Here is a 26,566-nt window from a genome sequence, read left to right on the forward strand (position 1 = left end):
TCCTGACAGAAGCAGATGTATGAACCTGCAAAGTGAAACAATGAACGTCAGTGCAAAATCTGACTCCTTTACAATTTCGCGTTGCTCTGGGGCTGTTAGGGGGTAGAGCAGTTCTGTGGCCTATTTCACTACTGTATTTTCTACTGCAAACATGAAACACAGCTCTGCATAAAGACTCATTCACATCAGCTCATCTGTTACCGGAATCTCTCCTTAGAAAAGGCCAGTTACCCTAACATCAAAGCCTCTCGCTTTAATGTTTTGGCTTAATGTGTGATTGTTATAGGGTATTTCATGCTGTGATTGGCCCTACATTACATCGACTGTAGCCTAGGGTGGCATGACTTTGGGGTAAGGGTGGGGGCGCTCTTCCCATTTATGTGTTTTTTTTTTGTTTTTTTGGGGGGTTTTTTTTGCGCAATGGTGGTCATACATACTTGCACAGTAAGTCGGATTGAAAAAAAAGACTCAAGTTCAGCCAACAGAAGTAAAATATCCATAGTGACTGAAGTGTCATGCTGTCCGACCACAGTGCCTTCATTGTTTCAAAATGACTGCCTGAAACTAGTCAATGCAGGAAAATCCAGCAAAACGATTTTCTAAAATTGTGACATTTCCTTCTACAAGTCCCTGTCCACATTTTCTTACTAAAACACCCCACCTGCTTCAAGCCCTAAACCTCCACCATCTTGTGGCCAAATCTTTGCCAGAGGCCTTCCCACTACATTATTCTTTATACTCTGAAGAAAGGAATGTCAACACAAAAGAAGACAGTCACATCACATATACATACTATCCAGAGTCACTTGACAGTACTTTGTCAATCACATATAGTGGACAAACCGCAGCAGTCACATGTTAAAACAGAATACATCACTTCACCCTTCAGCGATCTTCCCTTTTACAGTCTGTCTCCTTCCCAGGGTTATTAGCACTCACTTTTCCAGCTCATGACTCCATGCTTGTTTTTCCAGGGACAGAACAATGCCGCTGCACCTCTAGCTCCAATACACTTCTCCCAGGTCCTCCAGAGGGTTAGGCTCACTTCAGAGAACGCTTGGCCTGACCTAGAAGTCCTTTTGTAACCCACTCTAGCCTTTACCACCATAAGAGATAGAATGACTGCAGCTGGCACTTCTAGGTGCAGAACTATCACACCCTGTTCTTTAGCCTTTTCCAGGCCCCTGCACTAGGTAACTACATCCACACAAAGTGGGTATCTGGCTCCCATGCCCTCACTGCACTACGGTTCCCCCAACCAAGCTTATATATGGACACTGACTCGTCCATGACCTCACTAGGGAAGGGCTCTAACTAAAAGGGACCTAGCATTTGATTACAATATTCTCTGCCACCACACACTATTCTGGGATAGTGCCATTGAGTGTCAGACTAGTTAACTACCCCTGCTTACTTGATCCCTCTGGGTGAACCTGCTAGCTGCCTTCTCCCCTCTACTTAGCTAGGCAGAGGGAGGAAAAAACAACTTCTCTTGACTCACAGTCTCCCTCTAGTAAGGGTCTGTACAGGCCCTTATAAGAAAGAGTCAGCCAGATATGTAGATCTACCCCTGGTCAGACCAGGCAGAGATCTGCAGCTAATATCTGTGCCATATTGTGGTTCAGACACTAGATTATAAAGTGCAAAACTGCGACATTCCTGCAACAAATTACAATTGGCGATTTGTCCATTTTTGGCACACATGTCGCACATCCTTTTCAACAGACACACTGGGGTTGATTTACTAAAACTGGAAAGTACAAAACCTGGTGCAGCTCAGCATGGTAGCCAATCGGCCTCTAACTGCAGCTTGTTCAATTAGGATTTGACAATTAAACCTGGAAACTGATTGGTTACTATGCAGAGCTGCGCCAGATTTTGCACACCCCAGTTTTAGTAAATCAACCCTATGTTGGTTTTTTGGCACAATAATTCATCAATCACACTGTTCCCATAAAAACTAAAGGTGTAATGCAGCTTACATACAATAATATTTTTTATCTGAAATTGTTGGAGTTTCATAAATTGCTTGTGTACATTGGTAAATGGCAAGCTGAGAGCATAAAATGGAGTGAACAACCTGAGAAAAAAAAGAGCACAACGTAAAAACAGCACAAAAAAAAGATGCATTGTTGTGAATGTTTCAAGTGTAAATTTCCTCCTTTATGGATTACCGCTAGGAAAAAAAGTAAAAAGTAAGAACAGGTGAAAATACATGTACTGTAAATGTAGGTAGTAAGGGCGCTCTACTCTAATATTTTATATAACCCCAGGGAATGAAATACATGTGAAAAAATGGTGAAAAAAATTATAATAAAAAAAAGAAAAGAAAAAAGAAAAAAATGGTGGGTGTGTGGAAAATTGGCGGGTGTAAAAAAAAAAATATATATATAATTATAATGAATGCACAGTGTGAAAATGAATCAGTAATCAAATGCTAATCTAAAAATTACCATGTGCCAAATATATGTCCAAAAGTGCAATAACTAAATGTATAACAATGTATAACAATATATATATATATATATATATATATATATATATATATATATATATATATATATATATATATGAAAAAACGTTTGTCACAATTGTATACAGTGGCACAAATACTAAGCAAAAATTACTCCTCTACTTAGTGTCCATAATACACAAATTTAAAACATGTGAAAACATATGAAAACAAGTCCATAGGTGCAAAGTGATAAGTGCAAATGATCCTTGGGGGGTAAAAAATCTGGTGCGATTTGGTGCAATTCTCGTGCAATAAGCAGAATTCGCACTCACCATCTCCCCTGCCCCTGCAGGGGTAGAAGCGCCTTCACAGTATTAGCCACTGTGTAGCTGTTTGTTGGTCCTGGTGTTCCGCTCTCGGTTGGTCCCAGTGGTCTGTTTGCTGTCTCAGGGATGTAATACTCTCGTTGGATGTAAAGAACAAAGATCGCCCATAGCGTGATATTGTAACCAACGTTCGATATTTATTACTTAAAAAGAGAAAAACTACTCACAAGGATACAAAATTAAGACCGCAATATATGTAAACACTGTCTCTTGAAGGGAGAGTCCGTGTGTGTCCTAGGCCTTTTTTTTTTTTTTTGTCTTTTTTCTTTTTTCTTCTTTCTTTTTTCTTCTTTCTTTTTTCTTTTTTTATTATTTTTTTCACCATTTTTTCACATGTATTTTATTCCCTGGGGTTATATAAAATATTAGAGTAGAGCGCCCTTACTACCTACATTTACAATACAGATATACAGTTCCAACTTTTTGTTGTGAGCCTGAGGTAGTGGCAGCCCTCTTATTTACAGATCCTTTTTTCAGTTTATCCATAGCGCAACCCCCTTCTTTTTTGTCAGGTGAAAATACATACATAAGCATAAGCTTGTATTAAGAATCAAATCTATGTAGAGGTCAGCAAGGTTTGCTTGGGTGCAGAGCCAGCAGCAATGTATACTCATAAAGGCAGAGCTGGGACCATATTAACCCAAATTCTTTATATTCTCTTCATATCACAAGTTCACAAACAGTAAAAAGCACATAATATGAAGTACTGTTTTGTTTTGGATTAATGTATTTTAGTGCCAGCATTGCTTATTTGTGAGAATACATTAGGAAATTGGATTTCACAGTGACAATAATGTGGTAATGAAAAGACGTGAAATGCCAAGAAATACAAATAGCATCGTTTTTCCATAACCAGGGGTGAAGAAAAAATTAAATAAAAGTAGTAACATTTCAATTTACCTCCCTATAAAGAAACACTGTTTATATCTAATGAAAGAAGCTGTACAACCCTGGAGCAGTCCTAAGGGTGGTGGTGCCTAATGCTCATGTAACTAAAACCAGTACTGATTGTGGCTGTTTTCTTGGTTTTATATGATGACTCATAATTTGTCTCTGAGTCTTTTTCATTTCATTTGCAAAATAAGGAACAATGTTAGGTAAGATAGTCTTTATATGCTTAAAGGGTAAGTTCACCCTTACAGAAAAACCTGTAAAGTGAACTTATAGGACCCCCTCCTCGCCCCCCTCGGTCCCGCTGACTTGGACCGTGGCAATTTCCCATTCTAAGTCCCGGTATATCTGTGCCAGGAGTCCAGGGCTTATAAATCCCCTGAGCTGAATGTCCAAAATGTCAGCTACGGAGAAGTCACGTTGATGCCGAAAGGAGTTCTAAGCTTTGGACTTCTGACGTGGACATACCGGGACTTAGAACGGGAGATTGCCACAGTCCGGGTCAGCGGGACTGGGGGTGGGGGTTTTGGGGTTTGAGGATGGGGTCCTGTGTAAGTTCACCTTACAGAAAAATCTGTAATGGTAAACTAACACTTTAACACTTGTTATTTGCAGCTCCTGAGTTTACACTGGTATTAAACCCAAAAGTAAACTTTTATTATATTGCAGCTTACCAATTCTTAGATGTGATGGCTGTCTAGTTTCTTTTAGGCTTTTTTTTTTTTTTTTTTTTTTTTTTGCATTAAAGATTTTTATTGATGAAAAAATGTCAGTGCAAATCAAGGAAGCTTATGTAAGATTGGAACAGGTTACAGTAAGGTATTGTAATTACAACTGTCTTATCTTTGTTATTAATATAATTTCACATAATGTGGAGAATTATAGGAATCTACCAAGCCCTTTTCAGCAATTACATTGCAAACAATATTGCCATTCAGGTCTGTTATGTAGGGCAACAACATCTCTATCAGAACAGTACCATATGTAAAACAAAAAGGTATATGCATTTGCCTGACTTGCATTGAATAATAGTGAAGATTAGTAGAGATAATCTGAGGAGGAGGAGAGAACTGATTGACCACTTCATTGAGAGAAGAACAAAAACCAAAGGTATAATGACTTGGGTGTGTTGAGAAATCATTCAAATAATGCTAGGTTGAGGCTATTGTTCAGTAATGCTGTCCAAATATGCCTGAGAATATTTGAAGATGGTCCAGGGTTGCTAAGTTTTGTGGAACCTCTCTACGTGGTCACTGGATTTTGCCAGTGTGTTTTCCATTTCATATATTTCAGATATTTTATGAAGCCATTCTGCTATTAAGAGAACCCGAGGGGAGTTCCAGTGAATTGGAATCAGAGATTTGGCCGCATTTAGTAAATGTTTCGAGAGGACGTGTTGGTATTTTCTTCAAGGGTGAGTTTGCAGTAAACAACATGCTGCATTGAGTATGAGTTTAGTCTCAGTGATCAAGATGATTGTTTCCCTAACTTTTTCCCAATGTGGTGCGAGTGATGGACAATGCCACCAAATGTGTATCAGAGAGCCTGTTTCTCTTAGGCACCTCCAGCATTTATCGGTTACTTGGGGGCTCCATCTATGTAGTTTTGCTGGTGTCAAGTACCAGTGTGTCAGCAACTTGAACACCATTTCTTGTGTTTTAGTACTGATAGAGCATTTGTGTGTTAGGATGCACGCATTTTTCCATTGTTTGGCCATTTTGACCATCTGTAAATCTTCGGACCATCTCCTCCTGAGTCTGTCATCCACTGGCTTTTTGGCCTCCTGTAACCATGAGTACGCAGCTGAGGTTGCTCTAAAAAATTGATCCCCCATGTGATGCACTGAATCAAACTCCGTTAAGGTTCTGGTAAAGTCACCCTCCCGGGATTTACCAGAGAGGTAGCTACACAACTGTAGATATGACCATAAGGGTAGCAGAAGGAAGTCATTGTCTTGTTTTAAGTCATTCTAGTCTTTTATCTTGGCCTGATGAAAGCAATCCCCAGCTGGAAGTGGTTTGGATTGATGTGTTGTTAGGAATATTGATTTGCCTATGCCAGGTATAAAGTCTGGGTTATCTTTTATGGGGGTTAGTTTGCTATGTGAAGAAGTGACATCTGTCATTCCAGCTTACCTCTGGACAATCCCTAGAGTAGTCCCTGTCAGTGGATGTTATTTCAGTCTATCAGGGTAGGTGTGCCATGGAATCCATGATGCGTGTTGTAAGGGAATTGGATTTAGAGCCATCTCTAAAGTCACTGAGTCTTTAGTGTCTTTGTGTTAGTGTCAATCTATAATCCTAGCGAGGTGAGAGGCAAAGCATTAGTCCCTGAAGTTGAGTATTCCCATCCCACCATGTTCTTTTAATCTGGATAAGAGTTCAAAACTGATTCTGAGTTTCTTGGGAGCCCATAAGAATCTTAATAGGATGGTGTGTAGTGAAGTAAACGTGCGTTGGGGTAGTTGGACCAGTAATGCGTGAGATAGAGTAGCCTAGGTAAGATGGTCATCTTAATGATGGCCGCACGGCAAAACCATGAAAAGGTGCCTGCGTGCCAGTTGTTGAGGTCTTTCTCTATAGTCTTAACTAGGGATTAGCTTCGTGTTCGAGTCGAACATACGTTCGACTCGAACATCGGCTGTTCGTCCGTTCGGCGAAGTCCGAACATTTTGTGTCCGAACAATTCGTGTGGCGCTCACGGCCCACAATGCACTGCGATGGCGCAGTGCATTGCTGGCTCATGATTGGCCAAGCATGCACTGTGACCCCGCATGCTTGGCCAATCGCAGCGCCAGCAGCGAGGAGAGCCATGATTGGCCACAGGCAGGATGCCTGTGGCCAATCATAGCTCAGGCTGTGTAGTGCACGCCCCACACTATATAAGGCCGCGCTGCGGCCTTGTGTAGTGTGTTGGCGTCTGAAGCAGTGGGTGTTCTGTGTACCTTCAACACAGTACACACCGATCGTTTTCGCCCGATTTTCGATCTTGCTGTTGTGTAGTGGTTATTGTCTGCGTGCCCTGACCGCAGTATACACCGCTATATTCACCTCACCTATATAGCTAGTTATAATAGAGCTTGCAGTCAGTAGTGTTAGGAGATAGTGCATGCTGTCTGCGTGCTCTGTACCCAGTACATACCGCTATATCCACCTACATAGCTGTTCTCTATTTGAGCCCACTTGCCATCTGCAGGAGTTATTGGAAGTTGTGTGTGCTTCCAGCACAGCACAGTATACATCTGTATATACCCCTTTATCTCTGGTGTTCTATAATAAAGGCATCTGCAGGAGTTAGTGGGTGTTGTGTGCCTCTAGCACAATATACACTACCCAACTGCTTTTTTACCCAACTCCCTTCAGGCCATTACCATGTCTGGAAGGCCAGCAAGGAGAGGCAGACAGGCGCGAGCCGATAAAAGAGGGCAAGCAGGCTCTGTGTCTAGAGACAACAGTGCTGGTCGTGGACGCGGTGCATTGTCATCAGCACGTGGCCATGGGACACGCTTGTCCTTCTTTTCGGCAGCTGGACATGTTGAACCGCAACATGCCAACGACTTGGTAGAGTGGATGACCAAGCCCTCTTCATCCTCCTCATCCTCTCTCACCCAGTCTCAGGGTAGTAGCAAAGCAGCTGCCAACGCATCGTCTTCCCTCCTCTCAATGTCATCATCAGTGACTCCTTCCCTAGACCCACCACGTCCTCCTGAGGAGTCTCCTGAACTCTTTGAGCACAGTGTTGGGTACATGCTCCAGGAGGATGCCCAGTGTTTTGTGGGCTCTGATGATGACACTCAGCTAGAGGAAGGCAGTAGCGTAAGCGCAGAGAGAGGGGATGCTCAAGAAGGACAGCAATCTGGCAGTCATGTTCCACAAGCTGCAGCATACTGCCAGGTTTGCTACAGCGATGAAGAGGGAGGGGATGATGAGGGCACTGACTCCACGTGGGTGCCTGGAAGGAGAGAGCAGGAGGAGGAGGAGGAGGCACATGTCCAACGAGGCAGGATGCCCTCCGGGGGCCAGCTTAGGGGCAGCACACCGACTGAATCACACCGCAGAGCTCCGCCTGTGCAGAGCGCTGCCTCTGCGCGTTATTCTAAAAGTTCTTTGGTGTGGGCCTTTTTTGAGACGAGTGCATCAGATTGCACCGCTGCTATTTGCAACATATGTCTCAAGCGTATCTCACGTGGCCAAAACATCAGCCGCTTGGGAACCACATGCTTGACCAGACATATGTTGACCTGCCATGCAGCTTGTTGGCAAGCGTACCTCAAAGACCCACACCAAAGAACAAAGCAGACCTCTCCTTGCTCCTCATCAGCTGGCATCTCCAACCCCACTAGACCTTCAGTCCTCTCTGAAGCCTGCTCTGAGAGGAATGAAGGTGTAGAATTAGGTGTGTCACAGCCAAGTGCTTCCGGGAACTCTGCTAGCGGTACACCCACGTCCGATTATAGCAGGCAAATGTCCCTGCCCCAGCTGCTGGACCGGCGAAAGAAGTTCACTCCCAGCCATCCACATGCCCAGCGGTTGAATGCTAGCTTGGCTAAATTGCTAGCACTTCAACTGCTGCCTTTTCAGTTGGTAGACTCGGCCCCCTTCCGTGAGTTTGTACAATGTGCGGTTCCTCAGTGGCAGGTCCCCAAACACCACTTTTTCTCACAGAAGGCGATTCCGGCTCTCTACCGGCATGTGGAAGGCAATGTCCTTGCCTCGCTGGACAGGGCGGTCAGCGGTAAGGTGCATATTACCGCTGATTCATGGTCCAGCAGGCATGGACAGGGACGTTACCTGTCTTTCACTGCCCATTGGGTCACTCTTCTGGCAGCTGGGAAGGATGCAGGACAAGGTGCAGTAGTGTTGGAGGTTGTTCCGCCACCACGCCTCCAAAATGCTACTATTGGTTGTGACACACCTCTCTCCTCCACCCCCTCCTCTTCTTCTTCCTCCATGGCCTCTTCCAGTGCTCTGTCCTCAGAACCAGCGGTGCTCCGTAGGCGTTCCAGGGGCTACGCAAGTACGCAGGCAAAACGATGCCATGCCGTGCTTGCGCTGGTTTGTTTGGGGGACAGGAGCCACACTGGGGCGGATGTTTTGTCAGCTCTGCAGGGGCAGGCCGAGAGGTGTTGACGCCACGCCAGCTTAAGCCAGGAATGGTGGTTTGCGACAATGGCACCAACCTCCTCTCCGCCCTCCGACAGGGACAACTGACCCATGTGCCCTGTGTAGCTCACGTCCTTAACCTGGTGGTGCAGCGGTTCTTGGGCAGGTACCCCGGCTTACAGGATGTCCTGAAGCAGGCCAGGAAAGTCTGTGTGCATTTCCGCCGATCATTTAATGCCTGTGCTCGGCTGGCTGAGCTCCAAAAGGAGTTGAACCTGCCCAAGAACCGCCTTATATGTGACATGCCCACCAGATGGAACTCAACATTGGCCATGCTGCAGCGGCTGCACACGCAGCAGAGGGCCATCAATGAGTACCTGTGCGACTACGGCACCAGGACAGGGTCAGGGGAGCTCGGTTTTTTCTCACCACGCCAGTGGGGCATGATCAGGGATGCATGCACTGTCCTGTCACCGTTTGAGGAGGCCACAAGGATGGTGAGCAGTGACAGTGCATGCATCAGTGACACTGTACCTCTTGTCCACCTCTTGGAGCATACGCTGCGTGGAATAATGGACACGGCACTTGAGGCAGAACAGAGGCAGGAAGAGGAGGACTTCCTTGCCTCTCAAGGCCCCCTTTATCCAGACAGTGTTCCTGCTGTGCCACCCATCACACAGGAAGAGGATGAGGAGGAGGAGGAGGAGGATGATTGTGTCAGCATGGAGGTGGAGGCTGGCACTCAGCATCAGCAGCAGCAGCAGCAGTCTTGTAGGGATGATTTACAGTCCCAAGAAACACGTGGACTTGTACGTGGCTGGGAGGAGGTAGCTGCGGATCATGTTGTCCTTAGTGACCCAGAGGACTCCGGACCGAATGCCTCAGCTAACCTACGCTGCATGGCCTCCCGGATCCTGCAAAGCCTGCGGAAGGATCCTCGTATTCTTCGGATCAAGGAGAGGGACCATTACTGGCTGGCCACTCTCCTTGATCCACGGTACAAGGGTAAGGTTGCCGACCTTATCTTGCCATCGCAGAGGGAGCAGAGGATGAGACATCTCCGGGAGGCCTTGCAGAAAGATCTGTGCAACGCGTTCCCAGAGACTGGGAGGTTACAAACTCCTGGTCCTGGACAACGTGTTGCTGAGGCATCGGTCAGAAGGAGCGGTGGAGAAGGTGGCCGTCTGACTGATGCTTTCAGACAATTTTTTAGTCCGCAGCCCCAAGGTATGATCGGTTCCAGCACCCATCGCCAGCGTCTGATTTACATGGTGCAGGAATACCTAGGGGCAAGGTCAGACTTGGACACCTTTCCCACCGAAAATCCTCTGGCTTACTGGGTCTTGAGGATGGATCACTGGCCAGAGCTTGCACAGTATGCAATTGAGCTACTGGCCTGTCCTGCATCCAGCGTTCTTTCGGAACGCACCTTCAGTGCTGCTGGTGGCTTTGTTACCGATCACAGGGTGCGCCTGTCCACCGAATCAGTTGATCGACTGACCTTCATCAAGATGAATCAGTCTTGGATCACCCACAGCTACCAAGCACCTGAAGCTGATGTAACCGAATAATTTTTTTTGAAATATCACATCCCTTCAAGACTGCCTATGCTGATGCTGAGTGACTGTCCTGTTATGTTGATTGTCTATCCTCTTCCTCCTCCGCTGATATGTTGGAAGAACATTTCTGGTTCTGGTTGATGCCATCAGCCCAATTTTTCTGCCCCTGTTTAACAGGGGCGTTTAAGTACAATTTTTGATGCAATGCTTTGCAGCAGGGCTAATTCCTGCAATCAAACAAGAGTATATGGGAGAGGTTGCAGTGTGGTGGCACCAGTGCCTAAGGCCCAATTTTTCTGCCCCTGTTTAACAGGGGCGTTTAATTACAATTTTTGATGCAATGCTTTGCAGCAGGGCTAATTCCTGCAATCAAACAAGAGTATATGGGAGAGGTTGCAGTGTGGTGGCACCAGCACCAGTGCCTAAGGCCCAATTTTTCTGCCCCTGTTTAACAGGGGCGTTTAAGTACACTTTTTGATGCAATGCTTTGCAGCAGGGCTAATTCCTGCAATAAAACTAGAGTATATGGAAGAGGTTGCAGTGTGGTGGCACCAGCAGCAGTGCCTAAGGCCAAATTTTTCTGTCCCTGTTTAACAGGGACATGTAATTACAATTCTTGATATAATATTTCACAGGAGGGCCCCTTCCTGTGCCCACCCAGAGTAACGGTGAGGACTTATAGTGTTGTGGCACCAGCACCACAACCACCAAAGGTCAATTTTTCTACCACTGTTCAACAATGGCATGTAATTACAATACTTGATATAATCGTTCACAGCAGGGCGCTCCAGCGCCCACCAAGAGTCACTTTGAGGGCTTACAATGTTGTGGCAAAACCAACACCTTGTTCCGCCATTTCTGCAGAGCATATAGGGCAGGCCCCTACTTTCAAACATCCAATTTACAAACATCTCCTACTTGCAAATGGAAGGAGACAACAGCAAGTGAGATGAAAAAAGATGGATGACAAAACAAATTATACAGGGGTGATAACCCTTCCCTATGTTTTCCAAAAAGCTTAAAAATAGTTTTTTTGACTGGAGCTACACTTTAAAAATGTACCAGTTGAAAATTACAAACAGATTCAACTTAACACAACAAACCTACACAGTCCCTGTCTTGTTTGCACCGCCTGTATACTGCTGTTCTGAGTATATACGGCCTGGGGGCCACACGCATTTCCTTTTTTTAATATGGGTACAGGGTTCCCCTTAATATGCGTACAAGACCCAAATAGGCTGGTAATGGGCAGGGAGGGCTACCCATGCCATTTTTCTCAATGATTTTCAACCATATTGCAGGAACCAGATATAACATTAAAACCGCAAGCAGTTTTAAATGGTGTTATTTCCGTTTAATGTCATTTTGTGCAGGGACTGTTCTAAACACGGGAAACACGTGGCACTTCACAGGCATACTACAGACACCCCCCAGGCACCATATTTATTAATTTTTTCACTTTAATCGTCATTAAAATCAGTGCTCCCACCAAAACGGCCATTTTTAAAAACATTTTAGGCATTGACCCATGTCCCCTGGGGCAGGAGCCAGGTCCCCAAACCCTTTTTAGGACAGTATCTTGCATATTAGCTGTTAAAATTAGCACTTTTCATTTCGAACGTTCGAGTCCCATAGACTTCAATGGGGTTCTAAAGTTGGTTCGAATTTGGGGTCCGTTCGAAAGTTCTGGTGCGAACCGAACCGGGGGGTGTTTGGCTCATCCCTAGTCTTAACCACTTAAGCCTCTTTCTGAGATTTGTTGTTTACAAGTTAAAAACAGTTTTTTTTTCTAGAAAATTACTTAGAACCCCCAAACATTATCATTTTTTTTTCTAGCACCCTAGATAATAAAATCGTGGTTGTTGCAATACTTTCTGTCACACCATATTTGCGCAGCGGTCTTACAAGTTCACTTTTTTGGGAAAAAATACACTTTTTTTAATTAAAAATAATAAGACAACCGTAAAGTTAGCCCAATTTTTTTTATATTGTGAAAGATAATGTTATGCCGAGTTAAATGATACCCAACATGTCACGCTTCAAAATTGCGCCCACTCGTGGAATGGCAACAAAATTTTACCCATAAAAATCTCCATAGGCGACATTTAAAAAATTCTACAGGTTGCATGTTTTAAGTTACAATGAAGGTCTAGGGCTAGAATTATTGCTCTTGCCCTACCGATTGCGGCAATATCTTACATGTGTGGTTTGAACACCATTTTTAAATGTGAGCATTACTCACATATGCGTTCGCTTCTGCACGCAAGCTCGTCGGGACAGGGTGAGTTTAATATATATTTTTTTCTTATTTATTTTACCTTTTATTTTTAATTTTTACACTGTTTTAAAAAAAATGTGTCACTTTTATTCCTATTACAAAGAATGTAAGCATCCCATAGAAAAAACATCAATAGAAAAAAAGTATGACAGGACCTCTTAAATATGAGATCTGGGGTCAAAAAGACTTCAGATCTCATATTTACACTTAAATGCAATAAAAAAAAAAGAATAAATTTGGCATTTAAAAAAATGAAAAAAAAAATATGCCCCTTTAAGAGCTATGGGAAGTGAAGTTTTCACATCGCTTCCTCCCCAGAAATGCTATGGAGACGGGTTGGGGCTATCCTCCCCTCATTCGTCTCCATGTCAGGCTACAAGAAGGATCCGATCGCTTCCGCCAAGGCTCCGGTAAGTGGCAGAGGGCACCGGAGATCCGTGGGGCGGCCTCTCCCGCCGTCGATAAAAGTGATCTTGCGGTGAATCTGCTGCAGAGACCAGTTTTATCTGAAACCGAATCGCTCACTGAAGAAGAGGATACCGAGGCTAGCTGCTGCCATAACAACGATATTTCTCTTCAAACAGCCGACGTATAAGGACATTGGGTGGTCCAAAAGTGGTTAAGCAATGGTGGGAAGTTTTCCTCATAAATCAGTGAAAGCTGTGGTGTCAGCCTAACTCCTAAATATTTCAGTGTCTTGGGGTCCTATTTAAAAGGAGAGTTCTCTTTAAACGCTTTGGTTAAGTTGGGAATTGTAATGTGGGGGCTGGTTAGGAAAAATAGTAAGTCCCTGTCCAGCACCCTAATGCCGCTTATGGAAGTGTTTGCATTAATTATTCTAATAAAGGGTTCCAGAGAGAGGATGAATAGCAAGGGTGACAATGGACAGCCCTGTCTCATGCCGTTCATGATATGGACCTTCTCAGAGAGCGTATTGTTTATTTTCAATCTTGCTGTTGGGTTTTGGTAGAGTGCTAAGATCCATGCCATCATCCGAATCTCGCCGTTGGGTTTTGGTAGAGCGTTGAGATCCATGGCATTATCAGAGAGCCCAATCCTACATGTCTACAGGTGGCCAACATGAAGTCCCATGATACACGATCAAATGCCTTCTCCACATCAGTGGATAGGAGAAGGCCCTTGATGTCTCATGTTCTGGCTGAGTGGATTAACAGCAGGGACTTAATCATGTTATCCTTAGCCTCTCTACCGGCCTGAAGCCTACTTGTTCAGGGCCGATAAGTTACTGTAGGGTTGGTCTCAGTCTGTTGGCAAGTATCTTTGCAAATATTTTAACATCTAGGTTTAGCAGTGATATAGACCAGTAGCTCGCACATTCGGAGAGGTCCTTACCAGGTTTCGGAAGGACCGTTATATAAGCTGACAGCAGGTCTGGAGTTACCTTTCTGGGCTGGGACATGGAGTTCAAGGCAGTCGTCAGTGGGTCTGTTAAGATGTCCAGAAAACTTTTGTACAGATAGTCCCGAAACATTCTGAGACCTTTCCCTGACAATGTCGGGTTGTCTATGTTGCTGTGGTAGGTTATACATATTTGTAGATGTAAATGTTGTGAGATCGCCACCGTAGTAACATTTGTGGAGCCGTTGGTTTGTTTAATGCTCATGATGTTATTGCTAGGGGCTTGTCCCTTCAGGGCCCTGGCTAATAATTTGCCTGTTTTGTTACCTGATTCGTAATAAATTTTCTTCCTAAAGAAGAGGAATCATTTAGTTCTAGTGTCTAGGGTCTGTTGCAGTATCTTTCTAGTGTCTAACAGCTCTTTGGCTGATTGGACAGATAATGATTGTTTATGTAAAGTTTCCAATCTGTGGATGTGGTCAGTAAGAAGTTTGATTTCTTTCTCCCACTCTCTTTTGCGCTGTGCACCCATTCTTATCAGCTCGCCTCTGAGTGTGCATTTATGTACTTCCCATATTACCAGGGGGTCCGTGTCTGGCGTGTTGTTGCATTCAAAGAAGTTCTTAAGTGATGCTGTGAGTTTGGGTAAAAGAGAAGGGTGAGATATTAAAGAGGAGTTAAGTCTCCAGGTCTGAGGTTTAAGAGTTGCATTCGCCAGATCAAGTGTCAGGGTGATTGGTGAATGGTCAGATTGAGTGCCTATGCGAGCATCTGTTAGTACTGGTTTTATAGATATTTTTGTGTTATAAAAAAGAAGTCTAGTTGAGCATATCGCTCATGTGGGATTGAGTAGAATGTAAAGTCGCGTCCGACTGGCTTGAGAAAGCGCCATGAATCTATCAACTGGAGGGATTGTAGGAGAGATTCAATTTTTTTGAGGACCTTGTATGTAATGCACCACAGGGTTCAATGGGATGTTGAAATCCCCCCCCAGTATAAGGCATCCTGATGTGAAGTCCTGTAGCTTCTGTACTATACAAAATATAAAATGTGCCATGTTGGGAAAGTACGCATTCGCTACGGTGAGTGTTGTACCACTATATGTCCCTTTCAAAAATACAAATCTGCCTTCAGGGTTTGTCGTGTGCTCTGTCAGTTCAAAATGTGACTTACCCTTTTTGAGTTCCCTAAGTAGCGTGGAGCGTTTTTCTGGGATATTCATCCCCCTCATGTTGGGTGAGATCACTGTAGGGCTGTGGCCTAAGGAGGAGTACGCCATGATGAAGACTCAGGAGGAGATGAGCCGATAGTAGTACTTGAAATATAGACTTGTATATACTGGTATTATTGCACTGTGGCAAAAGTATAAGCAAAGTGGCCAATCAAAAACATAAAGAGATAGAAAAGATATGAATCTGAGTGAGAAGATGGAAAGTTGAAGATACACCTTTTAGATAGAACACTATCTGAAAATGTTAATGTTCGTGTATCCTGAGCATTGAATGGTATGTTCAAGATCACTTTGTAGGGGAAGAGGGAGACGGCCACTCGGTGAGTGAACAGATATCACTACTACACTGTGAAGGGTAATATATAAATTTAACGAGTTGAACCACACTTCCAAATAAACACATAGCCTTAAGGGCAACAATTAAGAGTGCTAATTAATCAACCCAACCTACCAGCAGACATATGCTCCTATTTAGACAGTAGAACATATTACCACCAGTTCTTTGCAGGTAATTGTGGTGTGTTCTAAGCCCTTGTACACACGATCGGAGATTCAGACGGAATGTGTCCGATCGGAGCGTTTTGTCGGATATTCCGACTGTGTGTGGTCTACATACGGACTGTTTCCGTCGGAATATCCGTCGGACCAAATTTTCCAACTTGCCAGAAATATTTTCCGACAAAATGCTCCGATCGGACATACTCCGATCATGTGTAGAGAATTCCGATTGGACTAAGTGCCACGCATGCTCAGATCAAATTCCTACATCAAAGCTATTGGCTACTAGCCTGAACATAGTCCCATCGTAACGAAATTACGTCATCACGTTCTGAACGATCGGATTTTCCGACAACTTTGTCCGACCGTGTGTATGCAACAGTTTCGGACAAGATCCGTCGGACAAAATCCGATGGATTTGGTCGTCGGAATCTCCGACCATGTGTACAAGGGCTACGAGTTTGCACCACCACATATCTCATCCATAAATATTTTGCCCACCCCCCACGCATGCCGCAGCAAAGACAGGTAGTTCTAACTTAACAATTTAAGCTTCCGCGATAGTATAATAATGACAACCTAAATTTACTGACTCCCACCCTGACGGCAATCATGGAGGGCTAAAGATAATTGCTGGAATAGGGAATAAGAACCTTCACTGAATTATGCAAAATCCTAAAGTACGGCAGATGTTCTCAAATACATTTCCTATATAGTCCCCTTGTCATGTTTATGGTCAAACCTTCAGGAAGATGCGGGAGTCAGTCGACGTGCCAGAGCATGACTTCTGGAATTCAATAAAAAGGAAACATGAAAAAAGAAAAAAAGAGAAAAAACTTGCAAAGAATGGAGTATGGTTGAAATTGGCAATCTGACCCGACCATTAACCCTCCCCTTGATCTTGTGCAGCCGCAGGTCTTGAGTTTGGTGTGCCAGCTTTAGAGCCTCCACTTCTGTTATGCTTCATCTTTTTGGAAACACTCTTTTCTGATGAGGAGAATGGGGAACGAAACTGGGCTTCTGTCTGAAGGTGGAAGTCAGCATACAAGTCTGGTAGATCTATCAGGCCAAGCCCCTCACAGAAGTCTGGCACCCCGCCAGGGTGCGCAAAACATGTTGGTGGTCACAATAAGTGCAAAGGGAAATGCCAGGTATATTTTAAGTTTTTGTCTTTCAACTTATCCAGAAGAGGACGCAGTGCCCTGCAGTTTGTAAGGGTGATTTGGGATAAGTCCTGGAACAACATTATAGTTTCTCCATTAAATATAATGTGATCATTTCTCCTGGCCTTTCGTATTATGTCTTCTTTTATTTGGGAGGCTGTGTCTGGTCCCCTTGGCCTGAGAGCCCTGTGAGCCCGAACAAATTCTATCTCCATATCCTCCTGTCTGTCTAATAAGCTGTTAAACACTCTAGCAGGCTAGCAGGAATAATTTGCTCATTCTCAATGGATTCCGGTATGCCCCTCAACCTAATGTTTTTCCTCTTGCCTCTGTTGTCTTCCAAGTGCCTGTTCATTTCAATGAAATGTTGGGGGTGGGAGACAGTGACCCTGTCCAGCCTGTGGATGGCCTTGTCTCTCTGCCTCCCTACATGCTCTGCTGTAGCCAGCTTCTCAGTGAGAACCACAAGGTTGGTTTTCAGGTCCGTTGTGGCGGCAGAGAAGGTGGATTTGATGTCCACTGTGAAACAGGACATGTCAGCATAGGTCAGGGGTTTATCAGAGTGAGAAGTTCCTCTACCTGTGTCCTTTGTTGCAGATTCAGAGTCCCCGCTGAAGTCCTTGTGATGGACCGGCACCATCTTAGAGCAGGCCACACTGTAACGGGGTGCGGACTTCGGTTTGAACAATTCCGATATGTTCCGTGCAGCGGTGGTCGTCTGCCCACGATGGGAACATGAGTGTAGGGTGCTGTATAGCTTTTTACCTGGCATTGGTGTCTCAGAGGTTGGGTATCAGGCTGTAAGGCTGTGTGTTCGCCGGAGCTCCTCTAGTGTGCTGCCACCCAAGCCGCGCGACAAGCCAATGGCCCCCCCTCTTTTAGGCTTTCTTTCTTCTATTTTCTTCTGGTGATTCACCCATTTAGTCTGTTTTTTAACAGGAAAGTTCTCTTGCTTTTACAGGGATGAGACAGACCCCACTAATGATTGGTAAGCTGCAATATATTACATATTTGTTTTTTGGTTTTAATACGGCTTTATTCAAAGACATCATCTACATGGGGCTTGTATATTTTCCTTCTGCATACAGCGGTTTTCTTCAAGGTGCTCTGTGCTTTCCAAAAGCCATTCTGATAGGTTAAAGCCCAAGTTATGCACACTGTTGAATATGTCAGAGAAGGGAAACCCTCCTTTATTGTGTCCAGTATGAAGTTTGAAAACACTTTTAAACGTAACTAATCCAAAAAGTGTACAAAACCAATATCTCAATAACTCAGTAATAAGTCATATATAATCATACCTTATAATACAATACTTCATACACAATATACATCAAAATACGTGGTGAAGTGTCCTTTACAAAACATATGGTTGAAACTTGTGCATGATTTGAAGTTTAAAGATTGAGCTTCAAAAAACATGTCCACTTGTGAAATTTTGAAAATAGGTAAGAGTCCTTGTGCAGTAGTCCCAAACCACCTTAAAATCAAGTATGCCAGTTCTTTTACCTACTGGTAATGATCTTCAAATTATAAGAGATAAACGGCATGGAAACCATTCATTTAAAGCCGCGTACACACGGGCGGACTGTATGGCCAACTTAGTCCGTCAGACAATCCGACGGACAGTCCGTCCTACTTTCGAATGAACGGACTTGACCACACACGGATGCACAAACAGTCCGTCGAAAGTTTGCGCGATGACGTGTACAGCACGTACGACGGGACTAGAAATAGGAAGTCCAATACACAGCAATGCAACCTTTCGCCGTGTAAATCCTTTCTGAGCATGCGCCATACTTAGTCCGTCGCTCTAGCCTACTCACGAGCGGATTGTCCGCTGAAACCAAAGTACGACGGACAATAATACGGAAATTCCGAAATACTTAGTCCGCCAGACTGCACGCTGAAAAAGTCCACTGAAGCCCACATACGAGCGGACTGTCCGCTGAGATGTGTTTCGACGGACTAAGTTGGCCAGACAGTCCGCCCGTGTGTACGCGGCTTAAGAGTCACCAAATGAGATACTGCAGAATCCAAAGCCTACAGGGTACTCCACTGGTTATCCAAAGACCACTACTCAGAATTGGGATAAAAGGAGAAAATCGCAAATGACCCTTAAGTAGTATTTCTTAAAACCACAAATATAAAAGGATATCATAGGCAAAAAACACCACATCAGAGAACGTCATCAGGTGTACAACACTATAAGCCACTGGCCTCGCTCTATGCTGTGTCTGCTGTCCCGGGTATGGGGGAGCATATGGCTAACTTCCATTCTACCCAAACATCTTAACGGTTGACTGCTCAAGCACTCAACACATGGGGGAGATTCATGACTTGGAAAACAGGGTTTCGTCTCTTCACTCGTAGGTTTAATTGGATAGACCTGTGTCTGTATTCAATCTTACTAACTATGTGACTCTTGGTGGACAGACAGTGGAGCAAAAGGAGTATGGTGCATTATTAAAGCAAACCTGTTTTTTTTTTCTGCAGTGCCAAAGCTCACATTCACAAAGCTTTCCCTCTTTCTCATCCCAACAGTTTAGGAGCCATGGCAGTCTGTAGGAGCTTTAATGCCACATTAATAGATAAACGTAAAGCCTTGGTGCCAAAATGTTTGTATGTACTAGGCTGTAATGTGGGGAGACAAGTTATTTTCCTAGTACAGCAAAATGGAGAGGTTAGCAAAATCTTTTCTACACATAAAACGGAGATTAGCTTTCCTACTTGTCTGCCAATGCGTCGCTTAGAAATAAGAGATATTCTGAAGACTTGGACTGTATAATAATTCCCAAGCTGCACAACGAAAGATGTGTAGGAGGATGAGAACTAGTGGAATATGCCTAACCTCTTCGTAATAAGTTGACATCACGTTCCTTTCAGCAGATGCTGTTTTGTTGTTGAAAACTTAATTGCAATATGTTTTTCTTGCACATCTTCAAGCTGTTTGTACTCACTTATCTTTTTATATGTATGAGTTCTTTCTCTATATTGAAGTGGACTTTAAATGCATTAATGGTGGGAGGGTGTGTGAGCAGAAGAATCATTATGCATGGGAATGCAGCTTGTCAATTTTCTATGAATTGAGAAAATTAACAGTGCCTGGATATTCATAAAAATGCATTCAGTGACAGAATTGCCAGCCAAGGGCATTTCATGTATTCTCAGTTATGCTTGATGCATAGAGCCTTCTCTGCTTCCCTTCTGATTACATAACTGTTCCAAAAAGTGCTAATAGTTTCTCATGGCTCTTTCTGCCATATATAAATTTATGATAGCATGGCATAGCATAAATTGGCTCTTTCTGATGGTTCACACCCCAGTCCACGTCTAAGTAGTGCCAGGCCTGTCCCAATGTTGTTCAACTCCTCTACCATATAAAACTGGGCTTTAGTTAGGCATTAACCAGCATCAATATGGTCATTTCTTCCTTGACTTCCCATGGAAAAGGCGGTTGTGTTAAAAATTGTAAAAATGCACCATCTCCAAAAGAAGCAGATTTAGCAACTGCCTTGCCACCTCTGTTCCTTCAAACTTCTCTCTCTTGCAGAATCATGAGCTCTTCTGATACAACACACTTCCAGGTGTGATGGATGTCAAGCGGTTGCTCCTGCCACCACTTATATCAGAACATGACATACTTGGGTTGATTTACTAAAACCGGATCGTGCAAAATCTGGTGCAGCTGCGTATGGTAGCCAATCGGCTTCTAACTTCAGCTTGTTCAATTAAGCTTTGGCAAAAAAAAAAAAAAAGGAAGCTGTTTGGTTTCTATGCAGAGCGTCACCAGATTTTGCACTCTGCAATTTTAGTAAATCAACCCCAATATATGAGTCATCAGATGCAACCACAGCATATGATGGTCACATGCGACTGACACTCCCAGAAGTGCTGGATGAAAAGACTGATAAAGAGAATGCAGACTGGAGGAATGTTGTTGTGGTGCTTTTTTTTGTAATACTTTTCAACTTGGCAACAGAGTCGCTTTTAGTGCATAGAGAAGTAAAGAAAGTCAAGAAAGTAATGATAATTTGTATTTTTTTTCCAGGAACTGTAAATGGAATAAAGAAGACCATTGGATTCTTCAGTCTGTTATTAGCCAGTATCCCTATGATCTTCCAAACAGAAGAGTTTTGTATTTGGATATGTTGTCCAGACTTCTCCCACATAAACCAAGACAGGAGCTGGTTAGTGATTGTTCTTCACATTCAGTCATTGTGAATGGAGGTTTATGGTGTATCTGTTTTATAGCTGCAAACTGACCTTAAAAGTCACTAAAACTAATTAAAGTACAAAACTCATTAAAAAACTCACTGCTTCTGGAAAAAGATAGCCTTCACTACTTATACTTATACCAAATGGCTGCCTACATGTGGGCAATTACATATCTTTGTTTAATTCTATCTTTTATTAAACATCAACTCTGCTCTATGCAAGCAGAATTACCTTACCTGATAAAGAATTTGTAAAAATGTATAGAAATCTTATGCTCCAGGAATCACTTCAAAAGGGCATAGCCATATACTTGACTTCTATGTCAATTATTGCATTACCGCTAAGAAATACAGCCGTGTCCAGGACCCACTGCAGACTTTGATTTGGCATTTAGAAACAGCAGGACACTTCTGAATATGAACCCTGTTAGAAAACTGTACATCATTTGCTGTCATGTTGACAACAGTTTCACCAGACCTTACGTGTGAAAAATGTGCAACAGGGAAATGGATCGCAATTAAAATATCAATATAATCCAATGATAGCACCAAAAAAATGTCCAAGAGTCCAATGTAATTGAAAGATAAAATGATTCACAGCAGAATAAAGCCAACGCGTTTCTGTGACCAAACACACTCCCCCCTCCATAAGGGTTTAAGAATTTTTGTATCCAAAACAAAAAAAAATTGTGGTTGGACATACACTTAGTAAGGTAAAGCAAAAGGTAATAAGGATAAGTATATGAAGTATACATGTACATAGCAACCAATGTATTTAATTTTATAGCAGTCAGAACATGAAAAGTGAAATCTGATTAGTTGTCATAGGTTACTGCACTGTACACATTGCGCTTTGCATTTTTGAATAAGTCTGATAATCCTTTATAGCTGTAATTATGCTCAGGGTATTGCACATTGTGTTCACTCTATGCCTTTTTCCTGCAATATATTATACATTCCTCTTTTGCTGACCCCTGGGCTATTAGTGATTTACCTTATGCTTACTATCTACAGTATTGAGGAAGTTATTCCATATCCCAGGTGGGCTGTAACAGTAAAAGTTATGAATTTACAGTGTAGATTGCCATTAAGCAGTAAATGAGACAGCCAATTTATAACTTATTCTCAACCAAGTTTTTCTGAGTGTGTTCCAGGCAGAGTAACAATGGCTTAATTATCGCCACCCACATAGTTGGCCAAATTGTATTTCATTAAATGTAGTATATTATAGCTCTGAAGGGTGACATCAGTTGTTAGAAACTTGGCAATCTTTAGGATCATCTATACACACTGGAATTTGTGTTAATATTGCATTCAATGCCCAGGGGTATCAGCAAATGAGTAGACATACTGTATGTAACCTTTTCCTTTTGCTTTACCACCCATTGTTGTCAGTGTACTTTCCCGGAAATTTGTATGCTTTTCAAGGTATATAAACTCCAGTCATAATGTCTCTTATTGTTTGTTCATTGCTACAGATGATGACATAGTAGCCTCATCATCTTTTCAGTCTCCTGACCAAGGTATCATGGCCTGCATGACTGTAGACCATTGTTTTAAAATATTGATGTGCTATGGATCTTCCTTCAAGCCTTATATAAAACAGTTCTGATTGTTCTTTTATGGTGTTCAAATTAACAACCCATCAGCTTTTTATTAGGGCTGTTACTGATTAAAATTTTTTAAAATTGATTAATCGTCTAATTTTGATTAATTATAACGCACATACAGATCCAACTACTTTTAGCTGATCTCCTTGCATTGCAACTCTGCATTAGTCAGTGGTAAATGTGGTATACACTATATACAATCACCCGACACTAGTTAGTTTCCATAATCGATGACTTAACTTCACAGTTCACACAAATACGTTTTAAATTCAAACTGTAGCACTGACGTAAATAATTGTTTTTTTCCACAGTAGCGTGACAATCCCTCCACCTTCAGTCTAATTTAAACTAATCACTCTCACCTTATGGCATGGACCCCTGTGCAAAGGTGTCGCGCACACACAGAGCGGTAACGTGGTACCGATGTGGTAGGGAGCACCTGCCCAAACCACCACCTCCATCCACCACAAATGGGGAGGAAGGGAACAGGTGGAAGAGGGAGGGGTGCCAAAATCGCATTGCAACTCCCAGGGGACAGATGAGCAAACAACCCAAAAATCCATGCACACACTAAAAAAACTCTACCATGTGGAACAGGATACTAGAAACAAAATATGGCGGATTGAAATAAAATAATATATATATGAGTAGGTCATGTGAATCGGGAGAATATAAAGTATAATAAAGCCATGATTGGGTCTTTCATGGATTGCAAAAGTGCTTCCCCCTTTTTGTTGGAACCCATAAAAGCAATACTGTATTTTATATCCTACATGCTTACTCTATATACTGGTTGGCCTTATTCAAAGTCCCGCCAACCAAACTTTCTCTATTTTTAGACACTTAGATTGCACATAGGTGGAAACCATTTCACTAATTATTTGACTTCTAAAGGTAATTGGTTGCACCAGAGCTTTATATGGGCTTCATAGCAAAGGGGGTGAATACATATGCACATGCCAATTATCAGTTTTTTAATTCTGAAAAATAGTTTAGTGTATATATTTTTCGAATTTTACTTCACCAACTTAGACTATTGTGTTCTGATCCATCACATATAATTCAGATTAAAAAAAACATTGAACTAAAGGCTGTAACGTAAATAGGTAAAAATAGGTAAAAAATAGGTAAAAAGCCAAGGGAGGTGAGTACTTGTGCAAGGCACTGTATGGTGACAGCAGTTTAGATTGTTACAGCCTAAGCTGAAAATTATGTGGGGGACAAAGAACTCCCAATAGCAATTAGTATTCAGTTAGCATTCATCAAACAGTTACCAAACAGCTGGGATGGTAGATGTGGTGGTTTCTCAGTGGCTGCATATGTTCATCAATGAATCATATGGTCATGTACAAAGCCATCTGGAAATTTGACTTGAACTCCAAACAGCTTGATGATCCAGATTATCTTTATGTATTGACAACAAATCTGACAAAAATACAGCTGCTAGATTACTAACTACGCTAGAGTATGCAGGGCCAATATTACCATTAGGCACAGTGGACCTACTGTATAGGCAGAAAGCTTTACTTTGAGTAATTATCAGCCACAAATTCTGTCATCAGAAGTAAAGTGAACTCATTATTACACACATTGCCGTACTGCACAGTTCCTACAGGCTGCAGTGGTGGAAACGCAGCACTGGGTGTATGAGCAGCCTTAGGCTCCATGCACACTGTGCTTAATAAAAATGCCAGTTCCCTTGGCAGAAAAAACGCTGATATAGAGCGTTTTTGTACAGAGTTTAGACGCGTTTAGGAATGTTTAGTGTTTTTTTTCTGCCAAAAAGCTCCAATAAAAATTGCAAACCAGTAGGGATTTTTTTCCGGCCTCTAAACGCTGAACTCAAAATATGCCTCTAATTGCCCTAATGTGCATGGACACATAGGATAACATTGAGCTGCTTCTACAGGCAAAACATGCAACTCCTGTAGAAGCAGTGATTTGTAAGCCAGTGTGCATGGACCCTGAATGATTTGAGAATGTGCAAGAAGAACTGTCTCATAAGATCCGGTTCAACATATACATTCCAAACAATGCATTGCACATCATTCAAAAATGTTCTGAAAACTTAATTTAAAGGCTAAAGACTGCTTCCTATCCATAGAAGCTCTAAGTGAGACCTATTTGTCCATGCTTTTACTTATATTGTGCTTATTTTGCAGGTGAGTCATGAAAAGATCTGGGACTTGAATCGCTTCAACAAACAGCAGAGAAAAGCTCTAATAGAAAGCTGGACTCGGTATAGGAAAGATTTTGTCATGAAGGCACTTCTGACCATCTCTGAAGCCTGCTCTGCATATGAAGCAGAACTCATTCTAGCTAATGACAGGGTGCAGCAACAGCAGATTTGTACTGAGCTTAAGGAAAAGGTAAGTGATGGTCCCATATATTGCCCTACACCAAGCACAGTGACATACTGGGATAACCACCCCCAGATTTTCCCATTATGGAGGAACTACAACTCAGACTTATACCCATGCTGCTTGAATACTTTGTCACTTTGATACCATTCATAGCTAATATATTTTAGTGGAGTATGATGAATAAAGGGACAGAATTTACATTTGTCACTGGGATGTGTGCAGTTTTATTACTGACATCATTTTTATGATACATAATGAGATCATCATGGTTCATGTGATCAAAGAGCCTCATTAAGTTCTGACTGGTCAAAGTAATGGAGTGGGTTGCATGGAGTCTATAATGGTAGACTTGTTAGTAAGTCACAAATATGGGAAAGACTGAATTCTTAGTAAAGCCCAGATATAGGACTCCAGGAAACCCAGGACAGTTTCAACCAAAATGTATACTAATCCAACCTGCTTGACCTCCCTCTACGGTAACAGCAGTAATCGGGAAAATTGTAAGCACAGATGCAGATGGCTATAGAGAGTATAGGTATAAAGTGGTACATTCAGTAGCCTAAGCATCATCCCACCCCATACAATGTTTTTGCACTTGCAAATATTAAAATAGATGTACAGAGTTTCTTTTTTTTAAATCATATTTACCTAGATGGATGCTGCATCTGTCTCCAGGCGCCTCTAACACTGAGAGCCAGAGTGAGCGAGCGAAAACTGCTGATCGCTTGGTTCTCACAGCTTTCTCAATGGAGCTCTAGGGTGTTGGAAAGGGGGTGGGGTGGGCACATTCGACCCAGCTCACTGAGAGGCTGAGCCGGGTGCCGGTGTCTGATCATATAAGGTCCCCCATCAGATAGCGTCCGCTGTGTACTGCGCATGCGCAGTACACAGCAACACAGATTCCGAAAATAGCCGAGGATGAACGGCGCCTGCCCTCTGAGTCTAGGTTCTAGCCCCACCACCCAAGTGGACATAAAGTAGGAATAAAAAAGAGCCAAGCGCAGTGAGGCCGAGCCCGAAGCGTGGCCAGTGAAGCTGGCCCGCGAGGGACTGTCTAATTTTCACAACCCTATGTCCGCTTGGATGGTGGGGCTACCACCTCCACTCACGGCGCAGGCGCCGTTCAGCTTCGGAAATTTTATGAACCTTCCGGGGCGGACGCTATATGATGGCCGGACTGAATATGCCAGAACACCGGTCCAGGACCAACTCTGTGACGACAGCTGTCTGCTGAAAATGGTTCATTCTCCACTCCTGTGATCCACAGAAGAAGTATAGCCAAGCAAGTTGTGTTTGTACTTCTTTAATTATTTAAAATTCATGTTCCCTATTAACAGACCATCTCAGTGGGGTTGATTTACTAAAGGCAAACAAACTGTGCTCTCTGAAAGTGCTGTTTCACAAATTTTTCTTAGTAATTGTAAATGTGGTAAAGCTTCAGACTGTAAAACATTTTC

At 43.0% G+C, this 26,566-nt stretch overlaps 1 protein-coding gene across 1 annotated transcript in view; it reads left to right on the top strand.

The window, feature by feature from the left end:
• CCDC148 (coiled-coil domain containing 148) overlaps positions 1-26,566 on the top strand; it is a 416,154-nt gene that overhangs the window by 285,885 nt on the left and 103,703 nt on the right. Inside the window, exons 9-10 of the mRNA XM_077447650.1 lie at positions 20,971-21,109; positions 24,909-25,115. Of these exons, the coding sequence (XP_077303776.1) occupies positions 20,971-21,109; positions 24,909-25,115 (346 nt within the window). The remainder of the gene's footprint in view (positions 1-20,970; positions 21,110-24,908; positions 25,116-26,566) is intronic.

The sequence above is a fragment of the Lithobates pipiens genome, unplaced genomic scaffold (genome assembly GCF_037356315.1).
Source record: "Lithobates pipiens isolate NorthernLeopardFrog02 unplaced genomic scaffold, aLitPip1_a1.2 Scaffold_22, whole genome shotgun sequence".
Taxonomy (NCBI): Eukaryota; Metazoa; Chordata; class Amphibia; order Anura; family Ranidae; genus Lithobates; species Lithobates pipiens.